Source organism: Podarcis muralis, chromosome 2, assembly GCF_964188315.1.
Source record: "Podarcis muralis chromosome 2, rPodMur119.hap1.1, whole genome shotgun sequence".
Taxonomy (NCBI): domain Eukaryota; kingdom Metazoa; phylum Chordata; class Lepidosauria; order Squamata; family Lacertidae; genus Podarcis; species Podarcis muralis.
Window position 1 is genome coordinate 78,424,690 of NC_135656.1, and position 26,367 is coordinate 78,451,056.

General features: G+C 39.7%; 1 protein-coding gene across 1 annotated transcript in view; it reads right to left on the minus strand.

Moving 5' to 3' along the window:
- Positions 1-26,367, minus strand: part of NUP210 (nucleoporin 210) — an 86,429-nt gene that overhangs the window by 10,452 nt on the left and 49,610 nt on the right. The window contains exons 22-34 of the mRNA XM_028718974.2: positions 25,414-25,541; positions 24,208-24,343; positions 23,082-23,144; positions 22,370-22,549; positions 17,502-17,582; positions 16,963-17,094; positions 15,593-15,751; positions 12,409-12,494; positions 9,656-9,830; positions 6,134-6,309; positions 3,901-4,118; positions 1,570-1,706; positions 616-739 (exon numbers count right to left, since the gene is read on the minus strand). Of these exons, the coding sequence (XP_028574807.2) occupies positions 616-739; positions 1,570-1,706; positions 3,901-4,118; positions 6,134-6,309; positions 9,656-9,830; positions 12,409-12,494; positions 15,593-15,751; positions 16,963-17,094; positions 17,502-17,582; positions 22,370-22,549; positions 23,082-23,144; positions 24,208-24,343; positions 25,414-25,541 (1,795 nt within the window). The remainder of the gene's footprint in view (positions 1-615; positions 740-1,569; positions 1,707-3,900; positions 4,119-6,133; positions 6,310-9,655; positions 9,831-12,408; positions 12,495-15,592; positions 15,752-16,962; positions 17,095-17,501; positions 17,583-22,369; positions 22,550-23,081; positions 23,145-24,207; positions 24,344-25,413; positions 25,542-26,367) is intronic.

The following is a 26,367-nucleotide window of genomic DNA, read 5'->3' on the forward strand; positions in this document are numbered from 1 at the left end:
ACGATCACAAGTTTGGCAGATGGTTGGTCAAATGCACTCATTCAAAAATTGCCACTCTTGGTGAAAGGAGTAGATGATTGTGTTCCCCTCTGCTGATCATATAAAGGCATAATTGAGGCAGGATATCTGCACGTAAGCATGGGTGTACAATCATGATTCTTATTTTCTTCTCCTGTTCTTTAACAAGAGGGAAGGATCACGCAAGGTGGGCTTCCACCCAAACTAGCAGAAGTGCAGCAGCACCCAGTTTATTGATTTATTAACGTCATATTCTGCTTCCCAGTAAAGCTTTCAAAATGGGTTACATTTAAAGGACCCTAAGGGGGATTATGGGGCATGTATGAAATACATGTCTGTGTTGAGGCTGAAACCTTGCTGTTTTTCCATGAAAGGTATGTGCTCCACTAATACTGAACATCATTAATTCAGCTAAGTGAAAAATTACATATGCCCTAAAATAATTATTTAGATGCCTTCCCATAATGAAACTCAACAAGCTGTACACAGAGATAATAAATGGTGTAGTATTTATACATAAAATTAATGTTACATAGAAAAGCTTGCCTGTTTGGTCCAAGTTTTCACACTCAAACATAAAGTTAATAAATATGGTACCTTTCAGATTTTTGCTTCCATGCCCAATTTTAACGACAACTTTCGAAGTTAAAGTGCCCTGCAAACTTGTTTTCATTCCACTTCCATGTGTTGCCACAATCTTTTGAGGTACATTAATCGACACCTTGAAGGAAAAATAAGAGATCATACTATCACTTACGGTATTTATGTGGATGCAATTCCCACTGAGCCACAAAAAACGTCTGTGCATAAAGATCTGGCTATGCAGAGTCGAATTAAATGACGAATGTTCTGTCTGTGCAAGCAACTCCACCTCTCCTCCCCCATGTGCTGTTCTTGGGATTCTCTGAGCCCCACTCCAAGCCAATTTTGGGGAGCATGTGGAGGGAGGCGGGAAGAAAGCCCCATTGTACAAGCAGAAGTCCTTGTGCAGAGCTTCCACTGGCAGGGCTCGTTGGGAGAATCCTGCCCACAGTACTTGGAAGACAGAACATTTTCAGAGCAAAATTGTAGTATAGCTTAATCTCACCAGTGGTTTAATTCACCCATACCACTTAGTCAAGTATAGAATACTAATATGTCAAAGCTATTTGGAATTTAGAAGCATTTTAGCTTTGCACAGATGAAACTTGTCATATAAGAATGACAGACGGATGCAAACGTAATATTAGGTAACATGGCTGCTTTTGACATGGATGACGACTAGATGGGATATCCACAAGCATTTCATTAGAGGTTTTCCTTTCAGCAACTCTCCTAAAATTTAAAATGCAGCTTGGTGCATAGAAATGTTGAAAACACGGCATTTCCTTTAAACAGTTTGCAGATCAAATCTCAAAGCTGCTTTTTAAACTTGAAGAAATTTACCAAGCAATTTGGTATGTGGGGACAGCTGATGAGAAAAAGACACTCAGATGCTGCATATGCTTCCTTTTAGTCACAGGAAGTCTCCACCCAGAGCAACATGACAAATGAAATTCAGAAGTGTCTCACCTCCCGGTAGGTCTTAAGCAATCCATGGATCTCATAATATATTGTAACAGTTCCAGAATTCCTTGCTACTGCTACTCCTGTCTTTGGATCAATCTGAAGAATACTATTTGAAGAAGAACTCCATGTTCCTGCCAAACCTGTGAAAAATATATAATCAGATTAACTATTGCTACATCAAGTTATTTCACTAGTCTTACTCAAGAAGAACACCTATTGCATGTAACATGGAGCTTGATGCTGATTCTGAAAATTAAATGTTAAATGTGCCATGGCTGATAAAAACTAAATAAAAATGTGTGCATGCATACAGAGTGTGAGATCACTTTTTTTTGCAAACAGGGGCAAACACCCATCTAGTGAGGAACAATGATTTTCAAGGGAAAACACGGGAAGGTCTGGCCTGGTGCATTTGTTCATCTTTTGCAGCAGCCTGCAAAAGAGCTACATCTACCCTGCTCGGATTTCTGCTTTTGTCTTACATCCTGCCTAAAGCTCAGCATCCGGTTCAGTCACAGCAACTGCCTTAGCAAAAGCCACAGCACTAGTCACTGCTGCCACTCAGCCAGGAAGCAGACAGGGGGATTATCTGGCCACAAAGAGAATGGTGAAGATGTCCTTCAGAGTTAAGCTTAATGCTGCTCTACTCATTATGGGTGCGACATGAGTCCTGATCAAAATTGCTCCATTGCACCGACATGGTGTAAAACTTCTTCTTCTTTGGCGATCACTCGTAGCCGAGTAAGATTGTCTTCAATGAACACGGTCTTAACAGTGAGTCCATAAGTGACTGTGGAGGCCAATTCTGGATCCACACGTCCTTCCACAGTGGGGACATAGGTTTCCGTGTGGGAGTTGATCACGGTGATGGTTTGCCAAACGTGCCTTCCTCTTAGCTCGTTTCTCCTTTTTGCCCTGCGTTCGTGCTTCTTATTGTCTTCCAAAGCAACTACTCTATTCCCAACTTAAGAATGGAAAGCAAAATACCAGTGGACAACAAAAGAGGTTTAAAGATACTCTCAAGGCAAATCTAAAAAAAAACACCATAGTATAAGCACTGATGTAACACTACTGATGTAACACTAGTCATGTACTGAGGGTGTTCGTTTTTCCTCCAAGGAAGTGCAAACGTCTGAAAAAAACACAGTTTGTGATCCAATTAAGAAAACTGCCCCAAATGGCTTGTCTCATAGCTCTAGCCTACATGTTGAGCAGTTTAAATGACTCCCAGGTGATAGCTGCCTCTAAGAGCATAACACTATTTATAAGCCAAAAGCATCCCTGATAGAAAAAGGGGCCTTCCAAACCCGACCAACTTTGAAAAGTGGGGATATGACTGGCCCAAGCGATATTCATCTGATTTCATTTAGGGTAATTGGATTCCCCCTCCCAAAGGGACTACTATAATTGTTCACAAAGAAGTTGTAACATACAACTAGCAGAAGATAAACAGTAAACAGGATTTAAAACAAAACAAAACTGAAGAACCAGCAGCATTTGCAACAAAGACAAAAGGCAACAAGGTAAGAAGTTTAGAGTACACTAGTCATCCCACTGCACCAACCACACACACACACACACACACACACACACACACACACGTAGAGCAAGAGGAAAAAGGCACTGATAGAAAACTTAACAGGGCTTCTTAACCAGTCTGCCCACTTTATCCCAGCCTAGGTTACATAAAAACTTCCCATGGATGGTGTATTAGCTTTCTTTGAAGTACCTTTTTTCTGGTACAGTGGAATTATTTAGCATATTTCAGAAGGCCACATTCTCATCCATGCATTGTGTGGCCTGTCCTCCTAATCAGCATCCTGGCAGGCTCATGCCAACACCAGCACTATATTAGTTTTAACCCATCCTCTGAAATCTGTATATCACTCTATGAATATTCTTCTTCAAAAATTATATAAATAAGACTGCCATCACTTCGGCTCTCTGACATGCATTCCTTCAAATTTGATTGTCTGCCTCATGACCTACTTCACATAAAAAGTGGTCCCTCTAGTTTTTCCATATACGTATAGCAAAATTCAATTATATTACTCCTTAAAAGATCACTAGAAATGACAACCATTCAGAGCAAAATGACGTATTGATTTGATATAGTTAAAGACAGAGGAGCTGATTAAATTGGTTCATCTCTTTAGCAGGGATAGGGCCTGTCATTTGATAGTAGAACAACATAATGAATAATGTATTTGGTTGTTTTGAAAATGTGCTGCATCTACAACTGTATGAAGTTTCCATGGCAATTTAATGTTGCCATACACCCTATTTTATTGTCACAATTCTCAGTTAGTGTCAATTATTATTCTGATTCCTTACCTTCTTGGTTTACCAGTGAGGAAGTTAAGCAAAGGACGTCACCTTTGACAATATCTCTGAGCTCAGGGTATATGGCATGTTGCACAGGAAGAGGCACATAATCGGCAATAATGCTGTTCTCTGCATCCCATACTTTAAGCAAACTTAGGCCGACATTCATTGTTCGGATTATTAACGTGTTGTTGGAGGCTCCTTTCCCTACCTGTACAAAATCATCTCTATAGAAAAAAAGTAGTGAATAATTTAAAAAGTGGTATCCAAGGAAATAAGAGCATTTTATTATATCCCAGAATCAAGAGAAGTCAAAAGACAGCAGATCAAAATAGCCACATCCCTCACATGCTACAGAAAGTTGTGTTAACATCTATATTTCCCAAAAGCTAAACATTAGGAAGGTATTGAACTCCAACACACAGTTCCTTCTGCAGTATTTCCAAGCAAATGTACATAGTACCAGATACCAGCCACTTATAAATAATAATTTTCAACTGATAAGAGTCATTTGCATGCCCTGGCACAGTGAGTCTGCCGCCCCTGAGGCCGGGTGTGTGGACAGAAGTTATAACCACAGTTTTATGTTTTGAGATCAAAACAGGCCACATCTTGATTACTGATGTAAGTAGGCTTTGACATAGGCATTGGGTGTGTCCCGAAATATCTAGCCCACCTGCTAGTTGATTATTATCGGGAGTTGATACTGGGTTAGGATTGCCCTATGACATACATCAAAGAGGTGCAACCCATCGGCATCACCATTTTGGAGAGTGCTATGGCCGTCTGGGTGTTCAGGCAGAAGAACCTACCCTAGAACCCCTTTAGTGGGATACCCTGATTCTATGGAGGGGTAGGCTTCCTACCAACCCCCCTCTGCCCTTGACTAGGGATTCAATCTAATGACTTATCCACCACAAGTTGTGATGATTGCTATGAGGTAAGCAAAAAAAGCTAGGCAGGCCCAATTCAACTGGAGGAGAAATTCCTGCCTGGTCATGAATATAGCAACCAATACTTCCATAGCAAGGTCATACCCCCAACACACTCATGCACATTTGGGTGGAGTTCTAATGCTGCAGAAGGGTAGACAGGGTGGGAGACCCTGTTCTGACTGAGCTGCTGGGTCCGTAGGCAGTCTTAATTTATGTGTAAGGGGCTGACCTGAGTGAAGACTCCCATAGGAGTCCTTGGTCAGGTGCACCCACCTGGGACCTGACTTCAGGCCCACCTGTGATTGGCCAAATTCACTGGCTGGCCTTATTCAAACCCCACAGCCAGTGGGAGAAGACATGATATCTCCCACTAGCTGTTGGGGAGCTGGAAAAGAAGACCCCAGGCAAAGACACTGGGCTGCAATTGCTGTAATATGCCAATAAAGGATCAGCAAACTTTATAAATTACTAGTATTTGATGCTCAGTAAAATGGCTTGAAAGTTCTGTGAACAAGTGGGATTTATGGCAAGTAAATGTGTTTAGAATTGCTATTTAATCCAACTGGGAAAAGACACGATTTCAAGGCACTGATTTGGCCTGAGCAGATTTAAATTTTTTTATTTAAATAACTTTTAAGCAGTCTCCTTTCTTTTTAGCTATATATGCAAAGCCTTAGGGACGCGGGTGGCGCTGTGGGTAAAACCTCAGCGCCTAGGACTTGCCGATTGCATGGTCAGCGGTTCAAATCCCCGCGGCGGGGTGAGCTCCCGTCGTTTGGTCCCAGCTCCTGCTCACCTAGCAGTTCGAAAACACCCCTAAGTGCAAGTAGATAAATAGGTACCGCTTTCTAGCGGGAAGGTAAACGGCGTTTCCATGTGCTGTGCTGGTGCCGGCTCGCCAGAGCAGCTTCGTCACGCTGGCCACGTGACCCGTAAATGTCTGCGGACAGTGCTGGCTCCCGGCCTCTTAAGTGAGATGAGCGCACAACCCTAGAGTCGGACACGACTGGCCCGTACGGGCAGGGGTACCTTTACCTTTACCTTTATGCAAAGCCTTGGAGTAATTCCATGGAAGACATGCATTGATCACTTTCCAGGTGGGTGGTTTGTTCAGATCATATCATATCAAAGCGCCAGTATACCAGCTTTAAATCACACTTTTCAGTTCTTTTATCTGTTCACTGAACATGTTTAAACAGCTAACCCAAGGGGGTCGTCAGTTGCTGAGGTATCAGTACCTTCAATCCTCTCACATACTCAGCTATTTATATCTCCTATAAAATTAAGCTAATTGTATAGACAAGTACCTGTTGACTGCAAAGCTAAGCACAGAATTTTGTGAATGGAAAGTATCTCCAAAGCTGTCATGGAAGTAGATGGTCAAGGTCAACGTCATGCCCAATGGTAATGCCAATAGTGCTTCATGGTTTTGTGTACGAAAAATTGGGTTCATGGATATTCTCATGTAGGAAATAGGAGCCACCTAGGGAAATAGGGGAAAACAGAGTATGAGATTGTTTTACCTACTGGCCAAATTGCTTGTAAGTCATCATCCTTTAATGTTTTTATCTTTAACCCTTATTGCACTCCTAATAAACACTCCAGGGTTGTGGAATAGTGAGTGTGTGCATGTGTGTATCGCCTACTCACTGCATGGAAGGTGGATTATTATTATGCCACTGGAGTTCCGAAGCTGTTTTATCTTTCTAAATTTAGTGTGTGTATATAGGAGGCTATATATATATATATATATATATATATATATATATATATATATATGTGAATGGAGGAGCAATTTTGGATCCAGATCATTATGTAAAGATCCTAAAGGTCACGTGTTTCATTTTCTGTGTACCTAGGTCCCAGTTTTACCCTGATTTGGATGATTCCCATGTTACCCCACTCATGAGGGGGCTTCAACACCATTCTATATCATCTGATGTAGCTTGTCCATAATCCCCAGACTCCTAGGAATGACTTCCCCAGGCCAGTCCTGCTCCCCAGTTACTCAGGAGTGTGTGACCACAGAATCAACAGTGTGCACCTTAAACATTGCCTAAGCTGTCCCAAAGGGGCAGAGCCATTTACAGAGAAGGCCCCGACAGATGACTCTGGTCCTTTGTTGAAACATTATCTTCCTTCGCTCATCCAGCAAGGCCTCCTGGGAGCTGCCTGGCTTAATTCTAATAGGTTCTGGTAATCACTATTACTTTCCCCTTGAGCCCCAAGCTCCAACAGAACATGAGAATATGATGATTTATTTTTTAAAAAATAAATCAGATGAAATTAGTTTGCAGATGTACAAACTAATTAAGCAATCCACAAAACCTCATGGGTAAGAAGAAAAATGCTTATATGCCTCATTAGACATATATATATGCTGTAAAATAAAAAGGATTTAAAATAAAAATGTATTAGGATAGGTTCCACTAAATGTACATGGACTCATATACCTTGCTATCATTAACAGGTCCTTTTGTAAATAAATTCTATAGTGAATATGGTATCAGCCAGACTTCTTTCACAGGCCTGTACAACTTGTGGTCACCAAGCTGAACAAGGCTCACTATGGGCTCATTAATTCGCTGCTTTTGCTGCTTGCTTGAGATTGCAGAAACAGGTGGAAAGTAAGGAACCTGGTAGGCCATAATACACCCCATGTGGTCTTCAGAAGCACAATCCTATGTGTGCCTATTCAGAAGCAAGCATCACTGTGTGATTAACAGGGCACACTCCCAGAAGTGTGCAAATACTGCAGCCTAAATAGATACGCAGCAGTATTAACTTGCAAGGACCTGTCAAGTCAATGGATTTACAAAGGATTTATTATGAGACTGCATTTTTGTTATTAATTAATGAAGGCAAACCTGCCTGACTTATTTAGGTTAGCTTTCAAGAAGAGAGAAAGGGAAAAAAGAAGATTTTCTTTGATACTGCTCTGGAAAATAAATGAAGGAAACAAAGAAACACCCTCACACACCTATGAGAAACCCTTCCTCTTAGTTTACCTTGTAGCAAGGAAAGGCCTTTCTCTTTTTTATTCCTGAAGAGGCTCTGATAGTTTTACATTTTACTACAAAATGTAAACGTACTCTAAAATGGTGTTTTACTAGCTATCTGGGGCAAAGGATATATATCATAGTTGTTTGGTTTGTAATATCCAATAATAGCAAAGAGAGCTGTATACGCCAATATTTTAAGCCATGTCTTGCTGCCTATAAAATGCTGCTAGCTTCAAGCCAAGTCCACCCATTCCTTTTCAAGCATGCATTCAAGTTGATTTTACATTTAACTCTCTTGACAAGTCTGATACTACTACAGTGGTACCTCGGGTTACATACGTTTCAGGTTACAGACTCCGCTAACCCAGAAATATTACGTCGGGTTAAGAACTTTGCTTCAGGATGAGAGCAGAAATCGTGCAGCAGTGGTGCAGGAGGCCCCATTAGCTAAAGTGGTACCTCAGGTTAAGAACAGTTTCAGGTTAAGAACAGAACGAATTAAGTTCTTAACCCAAGGTACCACTGTATACATTTTTTCCTAAAAGAAAGAACCTTACCATTTAGTCCTTCCTCTTTCCCACCTCCAACGTAGTATTTTGTTCTCACTTTCTATTACCTCTAAATATTGTTCTATGCCAATATTTCCCAAAGTTCTGATGCTGAGAGACATATTTCCCGAATTAAAACTAGAAGTGAACTGCTGCTTCCACACCAGTTACTGATCTGAGCTGTGGCCAGTAGATTCCCCTTTGGGCAGGTAGATTCTTCTGTGGGGAGGTAGGTTTGCCCATGCCCTTTGAAGCAGGGGTGGAAACCTGGGGCCTGCTAGATGTTGCTGGATTATTAACTCCCACAGGTCACACCAATTAGACCCACCTTTTAAGCAGTGGCCCCACCACTATGGAACTTCCACAGAATGTGAACTTGGCTCTCTCCTTGACTGTTCTTAACAAGGACTGGATGATCCAGTCTGCTTTGAAATAAATAATAACAACAATATGTATCTGTTGCTGATTTTTAAATATATATATCACTTTTTATGTTTTAAGTAGTTATATTATGCTCTTTTAGCTGTGAACCACTTCCTGGCAGGCCTTTTTGTCTCAAAAGTCTGTATTTGTTTTTTAAAAAAGTGATTTCTGCCACATCCCCCCATTGGTGCAACTAGCTCATTTAATGAGCCAGTGTGCAGGGATGCAACAGACTTACTCCTTGCCCATGGAATGCCAACAGAATAAGCTATGGTCAGTGCAATGATATGTATGGAGGCACAATGAGCCTTTAATTAATTAAATTCTAGTGGGAATATTTCAGCTTCATCTTCATTTAGAGGCTTAGTTATCCCCATTCAGGACCAGGGAGTACCCCACACATGCTCTCTCCACAACCACAAGGAATATGCAACTTTCAAGAACAAATGCTTTTACAGGCATGGGAACAGTTACTTATTACAGCTTATACAAAATGTTGCTTAAGCTTCACATTTATTTTTACAATATAAACTATTTTTTAGTATATCTATGTCCAGCAAAACAGGTTCATATATTAGTCATGTGTACCCATATTTTCTTAATTTTGGTCAGCATTGTTACATTTAATCTTTTCCAAACAAGCAATGTCAAAGTTTTATTGCAGAACAGCACAAGTGCTTAGCCATTCTGTTAAAACAGAATTGATGGCTACTCTTTTGCACTTTCCAAGCTGAAGTTACAATTACTGTCTCCAGCTGGAATAATGGGAAATTACAATTTCAAATCAGAGGCAAAGAGCAGTCGCCATTCTAATCTCCTTGAAGAGAACAGGGAAAAAAGAACACAAAAACACTACCTTGATAGTGACAGTAAGGGTCTGGTTGATTCCAAACGGCTCTTGTGAAATTACTTGTACTGTTGACAGTCCTATCAAGGATCCAGAATTAAGGAGGCCTCTCTCATCAATCTGCACCACAGGAACTCTATCCTGACCATCCAAGACATGGTAAATTAGAGCAGCAACTCGGTCCCTTGATAAAACAAAGAGAAAAATAAATAGAACCACTTTAAGACTCTTAAAATGCAAACCTCAATGTTTGCAACATGATTTTATATAAACCATGTTGCCATATGCCAGCACACCACCGATTTGCTGTTGAATTTTTATCTAAGATTCAAGGGTTCAGATTTTGATTTCAAGCATCCTTGTAAGACGTCTTATCTGTGCTTATGCATATATTACAATCTACTTGCTGTTTGCTGCCCTGCAGTGTCATCATTCACTGATGTAAACTTGATTCAGAATACTAATGGACAGGACTCCAGGATGCTGCCTGCCTTCAGAGGTATTTCCTATAAACAGGCTTCAGAGTAAGATTAGTCTGCCAGGTTCAGGGCTGGTATTAAAAATACACAACAGGAACATGACTAAACAGAACTTCCTGGAAATTGTTTGTACACAACATTGATTTTAAAAACGTCTCTCCATGGCATTGCTGTATTAATAATAATAAATGACTTACACATATTCTATGCAGCACATGGCAGTACTAGCTGTTTTATTCAGCTGGAAATATGGGTGTTTTATATAAACAAATGCAGTAAAATACCAGTATGTATCTTAAAATATCTGCCAGATAGCATAATCTGGTCCCCGAACAGAAAGTGCGAAGCTGTTGGGATTTAATCACACAAAAGAGAGCTTTTTGCTCAGTAGACATTTGCTTTAAGAAGCACTTCTATTTCAATAGAAATCACTGTGTGTGTGTTTTTAATATAGCCAAAGAAATGCACAGCATCTAGAAGATCTTCCCTATCAACTTGAACTTCATCTTGTCAAAGCAGCACAGATGATTCAGCCAAAGATGACACAATAAGGCCATGTTGGAGGATTTGTTTCGTTTACGAAGCCAGACTCACTCAGTGTCCATTTTCAAAGGCAGCACAAATCTATGGAGATGATGGGCCTTTTATGCCCTTTGAAACAGAGACAGTATGTCTCTCTCGCTCTCTCTGTGTGGTTTCCATAAAACATACTACCCTTGTAACTGCTTCTCCGGACAGATTGCCTAACTGCCATTTGCCATTTCTTTAAAACGATGGCAGTTTCCCCTTCATGTTCTAATATGCCAAACTGACTCATCTATATGAATGCTACTGTCCTGAAAGAAATGGTTTTCTTTCACTGATTATTTTCTTTTTTCATACAAACTGAAATTAAAGCACTCCAAAAGTTCTTAGAGATGTTCCTCCCCAATATCTGGAGGACTTTGTTTTTGCTACTACTGCATATGCATTCGTTAATGTGTGCACCCTTAAGGAATAATTTCAACTGAGTTAGATTGAACATGCATGGCTTAATTCAATAGCTATTTCTTAGGCATACATGCACAATGCAATCAAATAACTGATTTCTGGACACTAAAACTTCTTTGGGAGACCATTTATCCTAAGTTGTCTGTATGTGTGAATCTCTAAGGAAGTGTAATTTGAAATCATACCATAATTATTTGTAATTCATCATTTCAAGTGTTTCTTGTTACAGTCCTATACACACTTATCTAGGAGAAAGCCCCATTCAGCTCAATTGGTCTTTTTTCTGAGTACAGGATTGCACTGCAAAGTGGATATCAACTTTTCCTTTTATATTTGAAAATAATTACATTTTCCTAAACATAGCTGAATTGAAAATACTTGTAAGGATGAGTACTTGAATACTAACTACCCATAGTAAACAAATCAGTTTGTTCATTGTTTCAGAAGCTAGAATGAGAACTATCAACAGATTGCCATCTGTCAAAAACACATTTTCATTTATTTTAGCTATTAACATTTATTAGTCACCTTTCTATGAAAGAGCTTTGCTCCATGTGACACATAAAAACACAAAGCAAATTCTAGAAAAAAAGCTAAAATGAAACATTTAAAAACATGCTTACAGTGGTACCTCGGGTTACAGATGCTTCAGGTTACAGACTCTGCTAACCCATAAATAGTACCTCAGGTTAAGAACTTTGCTTCAGGATGAGAACAGAAATCACGTGGCAGCAGCAGGAGTCCCCATTAGCTAAAGTGGTACCTCAGGTTAAGAACAGTTTCAGGTTAAGAATGGACCTCCAGAACGAATTAAGTTTGTACCGCTGTAGTTGGAACAGATTCCCTCAGGAAGTGGAGTATTCTCCTTCCCTGAATATTTTAAAAGCAGAGGTCGGATGGCCATCTGTCATGATGCTTTAGCTGAGCTTCCTGTATTGTGTGGGTTGGGTGGGTTGGACTAGACCCCCAGGGTCCTCTCCAGCTCTATGATTCTATGAAATTTTAGAGGGGCCACCATGTTAGTTGGTTGCAGCACAACCACCACCATGAGATGGCAATTTAAAGACTAACAAATAGGCTTTCATGGTCTAGAGCTCACTTTGTCAGATGCCTTTATCTAGTCCATGAAACCTTATGCCACAATAAACACATTCTTTAGAGTGCCACAAGACACTTCCCCCCCGCTTCCTCCTGGTTTTCCACCCCCTATGATTTTGCTTTTGGTTCCATAGTAAAACTATTATTATATCAAATCATTTATAAGACCAAAATGTGAAAAACATAACCACTAACCTGTTTGTCTGAACTTTAAAAAAAGAGTTTGGCGACATTAGGATCTGTCCTACTTCTACTCCCAGAATAACTAGTTTCTCAAATACCTACAAATTGAAGAAAACATTTTTTTAGGCTTTTACAAAAGTAGCAAATAGATACATGTACTAGTCAAATGTGAAACCGCTGATCTCCTAACAAAAATATGTAACTTGTCCTTATGTGACACCATCCAAGGGGGATCCTGGAAATTACAGACTAATTGACTTAACATCTGCTGTGGGAAAACAGTGGAAATCATTATTAAAGATGGAATTACAAGGCATATAGCAAAACAAGTCTTGCTGAAGCAGAACCAGCATGATTTCTGCAAGGGTAAGTCCTGTCTCACTAATTTTTTACAGTTTTCACAATAAGGAGATGTAAGATGTGGGGTGATAAGATTTGAGAGAGAAGAATTCCACTTGTGGGGTACTTTTACTAAAATGAATGGGAACCAGTCCCAATTGCTACTGCAACAATAAATACTACAGATGTTGTATAACTATCATCGTACATAAAAGCCAAACAATTTATTGTTCTTATCTTTCTAAATGCATGACATGAATTCTCTCTCTTTCCTATCTGCTAACAAAGACACAACTTCAAAACTGTGAGCAGATGACTGCTCCATAGCAAATTATTTGCTTTTAAAACAAGCAGACAGACAAACAAACATATGACAGACAGACATTTAATGTTACTTAAGAGTTAGAGAAAAAACAAGAGGGCTGGCAAGTTAGCAGCAGTCTGGTATATTCTGTTCCTATAAGAAATTTGTATGAACACCAATGGGCCATAATCTGTAATTTGATATCCAGTGTATTTCAGTGTGCAGTAGAGTCAAAAACATTTCTACCAGCACACATAAGGAACACATTCTCCAGCTGCAATTGTATCTCAAGAGTCATGTGATACGTCATAAAGGATAACAGAAGCTGCAAACACGAAGGCATTTCACATCAGCAAATCTTATTCTTAGCTCCCTACAACTTCTTTCTTATAGTGAGCAGCACACCAGAGCAAAAGGAATTTGAAAAGAAGAAAATTTCTGTTGACCATTATTTCCATCCAGCAAACTTGAAGCAGGGGGATTAGCTAAAAGCCCTATGCATATAGCTACTATTTCTGTATTTGTTAAATAATGTAACTTTTTAAAAATTAAGATTCCATTCAACTGTTTTGCAATGTGTAAGCTCTGAAACAAAGTATTTTCATCCAGGGTGCTCCTAGCACAGAATACAAAGTAGCAAGGAATATTGTTAGACTTATACAGACTGATGAAGTTTCTAGGTGTAGTGCCATTAACCAGTGAAAAGAGAGCACTAATTATTCTCCTGCACCAGGATGGCCTAAAAATGCCATTTTAAAAGTGATGATTATTAAATATCTATGGCTTAATGATGGCATCCTGAAACCAAACTTACATCAGGAAGAACACAAACTGACATCATTGAAATCAGGCACACAAGATTTTGGGCAGCAAATCTTAAACAAAGCATTTACGACAAAAGAACTCAGTGTAAGTGTTAAGGACTTGTTTGTAGAATTTGTTTTTTGAATCATAAAAGTGTTATGGTTCTCTGAAATTAAGAGGCAGCCCGGGCATATTTTTGTGAAGTCTGTATTCCATATATACTTTTGCCCCCTATTACTTCTGTGACTGGTTTCTTGGCTGACACAGTGGAAAATAAAGTATCTGGGAAAAGCAGGTGCAACTGTTAGGCGAAGATATATGAAAGCAGAAGACAGCTGTATCGATGCTCTCTGCCAATTGATATGGATACCTTATAATATATCCATCGTTGTACTCAAGGAACAACTTTTGTGAGTGCAACCGAATTCCACCTCCAGCTTGCCACCCAAATCTGCTCTGAGGGTTTCCCAATCCTCTGGGAACAGATTTGGGGGCAGTGTGAGGAGAACACGGGGGGAGAGGAGGGCAGGTTTTGATGCTGTCATGGAAGGTTTTCCTTGTATGCGATAACTGGATCAGGACCAGCATATAGATGAAAAATGCCAGCTTCAATTGTCTTACACTTAGGGCTTTATCTGTGTATACATTTAAAGGAGCCTGAACCAGCTTAAAACAAATTATTCCAAATTATATATACTTATGGAGGTTTGGAAGTTTAATATGAACATGCTGGATTCATTTGAACACCACTGCTGTACATAATTAAAAAACTAACCCTAATAAATGTATGTTGGCCTTTTTAGCCAGCTTTAATTAATTCAATTTATTTAGCTCCATGAAAATGCCATTTCAGCTTCATTAATTCCGCTGTGATCCTAAGCACACTTTATTCAAATTAGGAGCCAATGAAATCAATGGGACCTACACTGTTGTAATTGTGTTCAGAGTGAAGTGACAGACCTCAGCTGTTGAGCATAATTGTACTATCTGAACTATCAGAGAGCATCAAAATAAATGCTAAACCCCAGAAAAGTTATCATGAAACACATCAGATTCAAAACAAACAAATCCAAATACAGTGGAGATCTGAAATACTAGTAGAAGTTGAGTTCATCTTGATATGCATCATGATCTTGTTGACACCAGTGCTTCTTTCATAGCCCTTTTTCTCTATAACTACACATCTTACCAATGTAAGGACCTTGAGATGCATGGCTGAAATTCTACATTTAAACTGACCTGAGAATTCTGATGTACTTATCCAATGCTACAGTGCACTAACTTCAGGATTGTGTGTACCCTATACTATGAAAGCAATCTATATAAAAAAATCTGTAACTAGAAGAGCAGGATTCTGAAACAACAAGCTTATGCAAATGTCAACAAATTTGCATATATTCACTTGCTTTGAGTCATGCGTTGTGCTTCTCCAGGTTAAGGACTGGGACAGGATGCTGTGAGATACTTAAGTTGCTAATCCTCAGCCATTCTTCTGGCTCCAGAGGTTCTACCAGATACTGCCTATGAGTTCATCTTCACAGACACAGCATAAAAACAAGCAAGACTCAGGTTCTCATGGTCACAGCCAAGTATGCAGCCATTGTCAATTTCCCCACCATGTGCATAAGTGGAACTGTGAAACACACATACAGGCCTTGCGGTACTGAACTGGCCCTGACAGCTAAAACACACTTGTTTTTCACCAAGCACAACAGAATGGCCCTGTAAGGAATAGCAATGTAATAATACCTGTATTTGGATTTCATCTGACAACTCTTTTACCATGTGGCCAAATTGCCCAGCGGAAGGATCAAGGGCTTTGACAACAAGCTTCAACCCTGTTCTTCCTTTCCCTTTACCATAAACATCCACTGCAAAGTTGCATTGGGGGGAAAGCTGAAGAGAAGCCTGAAAGACAAAATATTAGTCTAGGTAAGGAAGGAATTTCATTTAATATATTGGTTCTAATATGCTTCAAAACTCTTTAGGTTTCTGATCTCAGCTCTGACAACAGAGCTAAACAGAATTATCATTAGAAGCCATCCTGTAAATTTCGGTATACTTTGGTTGCTACTAGATTTCTTCTCTGAACTTAAAATCAGAATTATTGTAGGACGTAATTCTCAGTAGGTCTAGGACCCCCCCCCCCAAAGGAATCTGTTGGCTGGGCCTGTTCAGAGGGCACCAGAGAAGACTATCAGGACATGCCAATATCTACAGGTCCTATTTAGGCTACAGTATGTAGCATGTGGACTAAGCCACACTGCACAATGAGTTTTGATGGCAGCAGAAGTAGCAGGAAGGCTCATCCTGTGCTGTTCCTAAATACTCATTAAAATATGGGAGCTACAAATCTTATGATACTGCATGACTGCATACATGCAGAACCTTCAGCTCATATGTCACAAAGACTCTTGCTATTTACACTCAAGAGCCATCTGAAAGCGGCAACCTACCGCAGTGAAATCTAGATCAGTGCTACACCCTCTAGCTAGATTAAGGTTACCAGATTATTTTCAATGAATCCGGGGACACTTTTCAACTTCAGTAGGAATGATAGGATTTTGTCAGGGGACTGATTTGTAAAAAAAAAAAAAAAAAAAAAAAAAAGATTTATAAATCCGGGGACTGTCCCTGGGAAACGGGGATGTCTGGTAACCTTAAGTTAGATCTTTAGTTACCACTTTGACACAAAACCCATCCTAGCCCGTGACTGTCCACCAGGCAAACCTTGCCATGAGATTTCTCTAAGGTTGAATGATGCCTAGTGACCATTTGATACTGGGAGACTGTTATGAAGTGGAAGGTGCCCATTAGATGCATTCCAAGCAACAGATATGGCACTGAAATCAGGTAGCAGAATTGGTTAACCCAGTTGTACATAGGAAAGGATGCCTGTAACTCCAAGCAACCATTATTTCTGGCACCAGGAGAAAAAATATTGGGGTGGGGGGCTTGAAGGAAGAAGATATACAAACACAATTAACTTTCTGTAGCTGCCTTCAAGGTAAGCTATTAGAAAATGTAGATCAAAGTAAATGCACCCGTGGGTGAAAAACACCAAGTGTGTTGGGGGGTGGAAATTCACTCTGTGTTTAAATTTTAAACTTCAAGTTTACCTCACTGAATCTTGTTTTCACATCTAGGACATCCCTTTTTGTGACAGACCAATGAAATGTTAACCCTGGCACTGCATTGCCAAATGAAAAAGGAGCTTGGTTGCTGGTGATGCCCATCACATACACTGGCATCTGGAAGAAAAGCACACATTTTAACAAAGAAATCACCCAGTGCATTTTTCCAAAGCTGCGGTCACAAACACAGAATAAGTTGATATATGTGTTGTTTAGTCATTTAGTCGTGTCCGACTCTTCGTGACCCCATGGACCAGAGCACGCCAAGCACCTCTGTCCTCCACTACTTCCCGCAGTTTGGTCAAACTCATGCTGGTAACCTCAAAAACACTATCCAACCATCTCGTCCTCTGTCGCCCCCTTCTCCTTGTGCCCTCCATCTTTCCCAGCATCAGTGTCTTCTCCAGGAGCAATAATCAATTCCATCAAGTCACCAATTATATTATGTCAAAACAGGCCCTATTTTATTTGACCATAACTGAACGAAAGAAAATGAAATCGAGAACTGTCTACATTCAACTCACCTGAGTGCCAGTTTTCATTCGTGTAATGGGTGCATGAATTCTAACAGCTTCAAGCCGAATTACCTCAACTTCCACTTTATCCTAAAAGGAAATACACAAAGTCCAATATTAATTTAATATTAATTGTGCTTCCAAGGTGGATTTTCATTTCACTTCCGTATCTTTTGAATAAATTGCTCCACTTGGAAGAGATAAATGCAGAAACCACTAGGATACCTGGCTGTCTTCATTTATTCACATTCTAGGCTGCTTTATCCCTAGATCTCAAGACCAAGAACAATAAACCATCCAGAATAATAAAAAAGAATAAAATGTTTATTATTTTTTTTTATGCTCATTAACAGTTTAACCCTGACTAACATGGGCTAGCCAAGAATGGAAAAGTATTTCAGTGGTTCTGAGAAGATTTTAAATTCAGGCTTTGGTGAGTCTTAAGGTGAAAGGAGTTGCCTAAAGGATGGGGTAGAGAGTCACTAAGAGGGCACACCAACAGAATATTCCGTGAGGGTAAAGCTAGCAGACTGGGTGGCTTTTAGGGAAAAGGCAGTTCTCCTAAACCTGCAACATTGACTTGTTCTGAGCAAATAACACTAAACTCAAATGCTAAAAATTGCAGAGGTTATTAGATGACTTAGCTACATATTTTTTTATGCTGGCACATAATATTGGTGAGTAAGCTATGCAGGTTGCAAGACTTTGCTCAGAAAACATGTGGTTTTAGAATCAGAATTTTGTTACAAGGGATGCAATTTACCTGAAACATAAACATGGTAAGACATGTCACTTTTTGGATAGAAGAGATTCAAAATAAGAAAACGGTTTTCTTTAATATATTGTTACAAGTGAGAGACACACACACACACACACACACACACACACACATATATATATAATCTTTTGCCATGTGTCTTTATCTACCCTAGGGGATTTCTGCCCATGGCTCTAGCCAGGAAACCAACCAAACAAACAAACAAACAAACAAACAAACAAACAAACAACATACCAGGAAGAAATATACTAGGAAGGACTAGTAAATTTGGTCAGAGTACAACAGTCTGAGAAAAAACAGGACAAAAAGATACCAGAGAACTTCAACCAGAAACAACACACAAAGAAAACACACACAAAAGTGCAAGCCTGAACCAGATGATTCACAACAAGCACAGGAGAGCTGGAAGAGAGATCTGCAATGGTGAAGGCAAATTGAAATCAAATCTGATATAGGGAGCAGCAGCAAAAAGAAGTGAAAGTAGCAGTTGGCCTTCATCCACAATGGGGAGCTCACATTCCCATCCTGTGGTCACTGATATGTACAGAGAAAGGGCTAACAGTCCCCTTTTTTTGCTTCCCTTCCCCCAATTAACAGTCAACATTCCATGGTCTGTGAGTATGCACAGTCCTCATTGCGATGTTTCTTAGAAGTTTCTGCATCCTCCTCCTCTTCCCCACCCTCTGGTGCAGCTGTGAGGGGGCTACTTTTGCATGGGATAGGGCCTGTTCATTGGCTCCACCCCAGATGTGGAATGCTCTTCATCCTGAGGAATGGCTGGCACCAACATTGCTCATTTTCTGGCACCAGTTGAAAACCCATCTCTTCTGCTAGGCCTTTGATGAGGATTCATATACTGAGCCTATTAAAGAGAGTAGGTTAACTCAAGAGGAAGTTTATGTGCTTTTAATGTTTTATTGAAGGATTTCATTGAGTGCATTTGTTTATTGACTGTGACTCACACCCGGACACCATTTGTGATGAAGGAGGGGATATTTCCCCCCCCCCCAATAAATAAATAAAATATTGGAAGCATTCAATTAACCATAGTATAGTGTTTTGCCCAAAGCCTAAATTGTTGTTAATCTTAACTATGGTTTGTTGAAACCAGCTACTTTCATAACCCGATGGTTGAAGCTGGTTTGATGCAAACAAAGCATATTTTAAGTTAACTACAGTTTGTTATGTTCAGATGGCAAAAAGCGGCAGTTAATAAAAAATATAAGTGGAATCTCCCAAATCCCTCCTTGCAGTTGTGCCAGGTGAAGAGAGAGGAGGGGTATATGAACCCAAAGCTTCCACAGACTCATTGCCATGAAGATAAATCATGGTTTATTGTGATGTAGGAATGCAACAAATGAGGCACTCAAGGCAACCCACAGCATGATCAATAAAACAAAAAGTGAATACAAAAATACATAGAATTAGTATGTGTGGGAAACAGTAGATAATAACATCAAATAAAAGCAAGGAATCCGGAAAACATCAACAGACAAAACATTCCACTGACCAAAAGCCTGACAAAATCCCTATATCCACTAACAGGTTTAGGCAGGCAGAGGCTTGAAGTATATAATCCACACTTCTATTTTGTTTGGAAATGTGATGTCTCAATTTAAAAATAAAACCTGCCAGATCCTGAACTGGCCACTGGAAGAAAGGAAGGAGGTATAAGTTTTTAATAAACATCTACTTTCATATAATTATGATTAAATAGAATATCAGATAATCTTGCTGTGAATTGTATCATTATTTTTAAAAGCTTTTCTTCCCCACTGAGTTAAAAAAAACAGTAAACAAAGTCTTGGAAAAACTTAAGTTTAACTGAGGTATGCCTGTGCTGACAGAAGAGATGAAACTACAGATGTGATATATAAATCAGGACACTATAAAAACTCAATGACAGATCAAAGTCAGCTTATTATGAAGTGCTTGTCCATAAATGACACATCAGAATCCAGGAAAGGAAAGTAATACATCAACAGAACAGGATTCAGGTTCTTTGTTATAAAAGGACATTTTAAGGCTGGATATCAGGTTCAGGTCCACAGGCTTATACAATAATTTAATTATTGCTCACCATAAAGTAAAATCAAGCAGCATTTATGAGACAAAAAGATGGGCAGGCAAAGAGATTGAAGAGGGATTCGTAATTGGAAGTAACATAACATTTATGTCAAGTTTTGGACTTGGATAAAATCCTAGAACAGCCACGGATTCACTGGATGACCTTGTTAAAATTCCCCTCATTCAATCTCTTTATTTCATCTAGCTGATGGGAATATATATCTTGCATATCAGAATACATATCAGAATACAGGGTTATTCTTGAGATGAATGAAATAAGGCCTGCAAAACCATATGCATATCATTTACAGTCCTTACTCACAGACTTTAAAAATCTCCATTAATGTATCTAGGCTAAGAAGTAGTGAATGGTACAGATGAAAACGGACATGAACAAAAGTACACCCCTTCAGAAAAGAAAGGAGCAAATGAGTTAAAACTGAAGTTTTAAATTGTTGAGGATTAATTTCTCTTTTAAATTTTGTATATTGTATATTTTATCACTGCAAGCAGCTTCTAGACCTAGATGGCAGAAAGCAGTAAATAATTTACAAAAAATAAATACAAGACAAAAATTAGCATTTTATGTAAGTGATATTTAATCACAAGAACTCTCACTGAGGTATGTATTATTACAGTGGTGCCTCGCAAGACGAAATTAATTCGTTCCGCGAGTTTTGTCATCTTGCGATTTTTTTCGTCTTGCGAAGCACGGTGTCGGGAAAGTTTTGGAAAAGCTTCAAAAATCACCAAAGTCTTCAAAAACCTCAAAAAAGGCTACCACACCGCGTTCTATGAGTTGCTCCTCGAAGTCAAGTCGCAACTGCATTAACGGTGTTAAGAAAAAGGAAACAAACTTGCAAGAAGTTTCTGTCTTGCGAAGCAAGCCCATAGGGAAAATCGTCTTGCGAAGCAGCTCAAAAAACCAAAAACCCTTTCGTCTAGCGAGTTTTTTGTCTTGTGAGGCATTCGTCTTGCGAGGTACCACTGTATATTTCTTTTGCTGCCCCCCCCCTTCTTTATGCTCTGTGTGATATTTTACTTCAATATGTCTCCGCCATCAGTTCCATTTGCTCTAGGCTACTGGTCTTCAGTTGGTGAGTTGGGACCTGCTAGTCCCATCATACAAATATGTAGTTAAAGATTAAGAAATGGGTCCCTAAATGCCTGTTTGGGTTTAAAATGGGTTCTGGATTTGAAAAGGTTGAAGATACCTGTCCCAAGGAATGCAGTGTGGGTATAGAGGTTTGGACTTTCCCCTGCTTGTTTTAGAGCTATCTTCCCTGGAGAGAGTGCTTTTTGCTTTTGATGCTGCCACTGAGCTGGCCAGGATCTTATCTTCATTTGCCAGCTGGCTGCTGCTGCATATACTTGGAACAAGCTATAGGCCTGAAGCCTACATTGTTGGAAGTGCTCCTCCACTGTTGCCTGTCATGTAATAACTTTTGAGGGAAAGATTAACTTTGCCAGCATCTGCACTTAGGGAACTTTCCTTCAAAATGGGGGTTATGTTCTAAGGTTTTTGAACTGGAAAGCTGGTAGTGAAGAATGACGGCCATATTGAATTGGACTTGCTTCAGCGAATTTGAACTGCAGCCGTCTTTATTCAAAGTTCAGTAACCATCACTACGTACAAGTCAAGACAGTCTTCTTCCTGACAGGAAGTCTCCTCTGCTTTGCCAAGAATAACACGTTTCTTATTTGCATCTTGGGGACTTTTCCTTCACTGGTTTCATTTGAGAATCCATTTATAGCTTTTAATGGAACTGTTTATCAGCCTCTGCCTTTGTATAAAAGAAAAGGAACAGATAATTGTTCCAAACAGCTATGTCAAGTAGAACCTTTTGGTGAACTACAATGATTCTGAGCTCACTTGACATATTCACAATGTAAAAAGTATGTCTAGACCACAGTCTATTATATCTGTAAATGTACTCAATGTGGAAGTATAAGCCTGGGTTATAGAATAAAATGCAGAATAGATAAAAAATCTAGCTCAAGGTTACAATATATGCATATCTCTAAACGTTACCTGGGATACAACCACAACTTTACCAGTGTCTGCATTAACAGCTTGAACCATCCCTGTTATAGTACTGTTGCCCAATGACACTCCTGTTACAAGGCCACTGCTGTTGACGGAGGCAATATTGATATTGCTGGTGGATAATATAATGTTGGACTGTGGCTGTGGTCCTCCCTCAGAGGTAATCTGTTTGTTGAAAAAACAAAATTAATTACTAACAGTAATTACATACAACAGGGCTTATATCCTTGTGAAGATTCAAGGAACCTTGCAAAAGTGGAACAAAAACTTAAGTCATAACCAAAATATGTTTGGTTGTGTGTGTTTTTTTTAAAAAAATCCCTTACAAGGATGATTCGAAAGTCACTAAATGCTTGTCAGGTGAAAGGGGGGGAAAGTATTGGATTGTATCTTAGGATCAGAATTTGTTTCATCTGAAAATAATGCAGCCTGTGACTTGTGAAGAGATTATTAGGAGGACCTCATTTTAGTTCTAATTTACTGCAGAGGTCTCTTCAAGAGGTTGATCTCCATTGACTGTACAATTCATGGGAGGATAGAGAAGTCTTGCCCAATCTGGTGACCTCCAGATTCTTTCTATTATCACTCTCAGCAGCCCCACCAGTATGGCCAATGGTCTGGGATGATGAGACCTATAGATGGTTTACTAAGAAACAATTGTTCATCATTCAGGGCAATAATCTTAAAAATAACTCACCTGAATCACTGCACCTATGAGCAATGTGACTTTTCTTGGCATCAGTCTAAAAGGAGGAAAGACCTAGAAGTGAAAGGGCAAGCATTAATAAAGGCCCACTTTTCAAGGGTTACATATCCATTTAAATCTCAGTGTTTGCAGTTCTTCTGCTTATCCAAATCCTCCTCTTGTTCTCCTTTTCTTTCATGTGTTCTCTCCTCCTTCTATATCAATAACAGCTACTATGGCTGGGGGAAAAACAGTAATGACTATACAAGCAACACCTCCCACTATGCCTTACCATCTATGTGGACATTTGGTTTATTCTCCTAATTATGCCTCTTTTACTCTTCCCTGTGGTGAGGAATGAGATGGTGCTGAGGGCCTCCTCTTCTCCGATACAGGTCATTTTCAAATCTCCTTCCTTCACCCTTACCTTACATTTTCCATCTCTGAAATGCCATTTAGTAGTTTTTAGTCACTTGTTGTGGCTCTGGCCCATGAGATCTACAGCCCGGCTTCCCCTCTTCTTCTTCTTCTTTTTAATTGTTTGGCTGACCTTACCTTCAAATTCCATTTTGTTATAATTTTCATGAGTCAGTATTTTCATTGAAGGTCCCATAAAATTCTGTGCTTGTTTCATGAGCTTTTATTCCATCACATATTTCTGTGATTTATGCTATTCTTCCCTATTATTACTATCCCCCTGCAATCAAGTCCCATCTATCCTTCATTTTTGGGCCTTTCTGTATCTACACACACATACACACACAACTATATAGCAGAGATGGCTAACCTGTAGCCCTTCAGATGTTCCTGAACCACAATTCCAATTGTCCCTTGTTATGAGCCATGCTGGTTGGCGCTAATGGGAGTCATGGTTCAGCAACATCTGGAGCACCACTGGTTAGCCACTACCATTGCACAGGGAACTATAATGCATTTATTGGCTTTGGAAAGCTAAATGCATGGAAGGAATTACCATGCTTATATTCTTGCTTAATGATACCAATACTTACTTACTTACTTACTTACTTACTTATTTCAGACATCTTATTTATATCAAAGGAGTAGTTCTTTGAGAAACCAAGCAGCCTCATATTAAGGAAATCAGAAAGCAATATCTGTTAAGAGTTAAAAGGTTTACTTCAATCTGCTGTGGAGCTGAATTGATCCTCTCTCCATATCTGTCAGTGGCAAACGCTGTAAGACTGGTTTGACCTATGGCCAGTCCATGAACTAGAAAAGCAGCAGTGTATTCATCAGAAGCTTCACCGAGAGGCCTGAAATGTAAGAAAATACATTAATTGGACAAACCACGTACAAAGCAATGAAGACAATATTAAGCACCAGAGTCTAGAATTGCATCTCTCTATGTTGCTAATGAAGGTCTAAGTAGAACAATATACAACAGCGGCAAGTTAAAAACAAAATGGCACAGATGCTGACTGAATCTTAAGTAGCTTTTGTCAAGGATGAGGCACTGACATCCTAGTAAGTAGCACTGCCAATACCAATGTGCTCAACAGGCACAGAAAATATCTATTTGGAACAGCATCAATATATAAAGCCCCTTGAGTGGAAGGGAATGAGAAACTGAAGGTCTCTGGGTTGGTCCCAGTCCTTACAGTCTTTCATTCTGGCTTGTGGCCTCTACTCCATCTGCTCTGTCCCTTTCCTCAGCTCTGCCACCCTCTTTGGCAGCTGTGCAATCCTCCCGTCTGCCACAACCTCCTTCACTTCACCACAGCAATACAGCTGCTGCCATGAGGAGACAACAATCAGAGAGACACATGTGTGAGCTTGGCAGCACAGCTATGGAACACTAGGGCTAGAAGAGAATAAACTGTGTTCTCCTTGCCATTTCCCCAACTGCCAAAATGAGACTTTTCAGAAGAACCAAGTAAGTCTGGTCTGTGGAAGTGCGAAACAGGGCTTCCTCAGCAGTGGCACTTCAGTTTTGGAGCTCCCTTCCAAACATGGCCCATCTTGTGCCCACTTTGAATAGTTTCTGCTGGTAAATAAAGATGCTGATACTTTTTATAGTGCTCCTTAACATGGGTACAGATAGGCTTTCTCCACAGAGTGTTCTTCCATTTTGTGAGTTGCTCATTTTAGCAGTTTGCAAGTCATCTTGAACATTTTGTAACAGAAAAGCAAGATGATAAACATATAAATAATAACTTTAAACCATGCAGTGATGTTTAACATAATCTTTAACATCCACCACAATATATTTCTATTTGTCCCTTCTGTGAATGCATACTATCAGTACAGCCTCCCTGCAAATACCTTGCAGTATTACTTTTGTTCCTTTTGCCTATAAGAGAACACAAATTAAAATAGCACTTACTTTAATGAGATAATTGGAGATGCTGCCTTTAGAGTTAAGTCCATGAAGGCGAAGTATTTAGCTGGAAAGTATTTCTTGGAAGCATCCAGCACTCTGACGTAAGCAGTAACTTTTTTGCCAATCTCTACCTGCAATGCATTTGTTTACAGATGTTCACATTTTCTCTGAAGCAATTCTCCCAGATTGTCAACACCTTTATGATTAATACTGATAAGTTGCTAAGCTACCAGTGCTGGATCAGGCTACTGCAAGGTAGCAAAAGAAGGGAAGTCATTCTCTTTACTCTTCAGAAGTGATAGTCTGTTCAGACTTGGAATAGCTACCCTTGCCTACTATTATTATTGTGATATTTGTATGGGGCTAGAGATGACTTTTTGGGTGGTGGCCAGGGGCAGGGAACACAGTACATTAGAGAGTTAAAACCCTTGGCATACATTGGTCTCGTTCAGAGGTAATGCTATGTTATTGCATCACATTTAAATGAGACCTTTATCTCAATAACTTTAGGTAGGTCAGTATTATTATTCTCATATTGCAGGGCAGGCTGAGAAATAGTGACTTGTCAAAGGCCACCTAGTGAGTTCTCACTTCAGTATCTTTGGCAGTATGTGTTACTAGCTCTCTATTACTCTGTTTCAGGACTCCTTAGGGTCTGTGGACAGGTTAGATTCAATGTCCTAATTAAGCCCACAAGTCACCACTTGTAATGAATAAATGAGCCCTCCAAAGCCTACTTGAGTAGAATGTCTTATAGCCAACAGTATAAGTTCTGTTAACATGTTAGATACATGTAAAGGAAAATACCATGTTGACTTCTGAGTAGTAGAGCTGGCCCAGTCATTAGGCAGGGTGAGGCTGCTGACTCAGGTGGCAAAACCCCCCGGACAACACACCTGCCAATGTCTTGCCGCCTTTGTTCAGTGGTGAAGCACCACTGCCACTGGTGCCAATTTT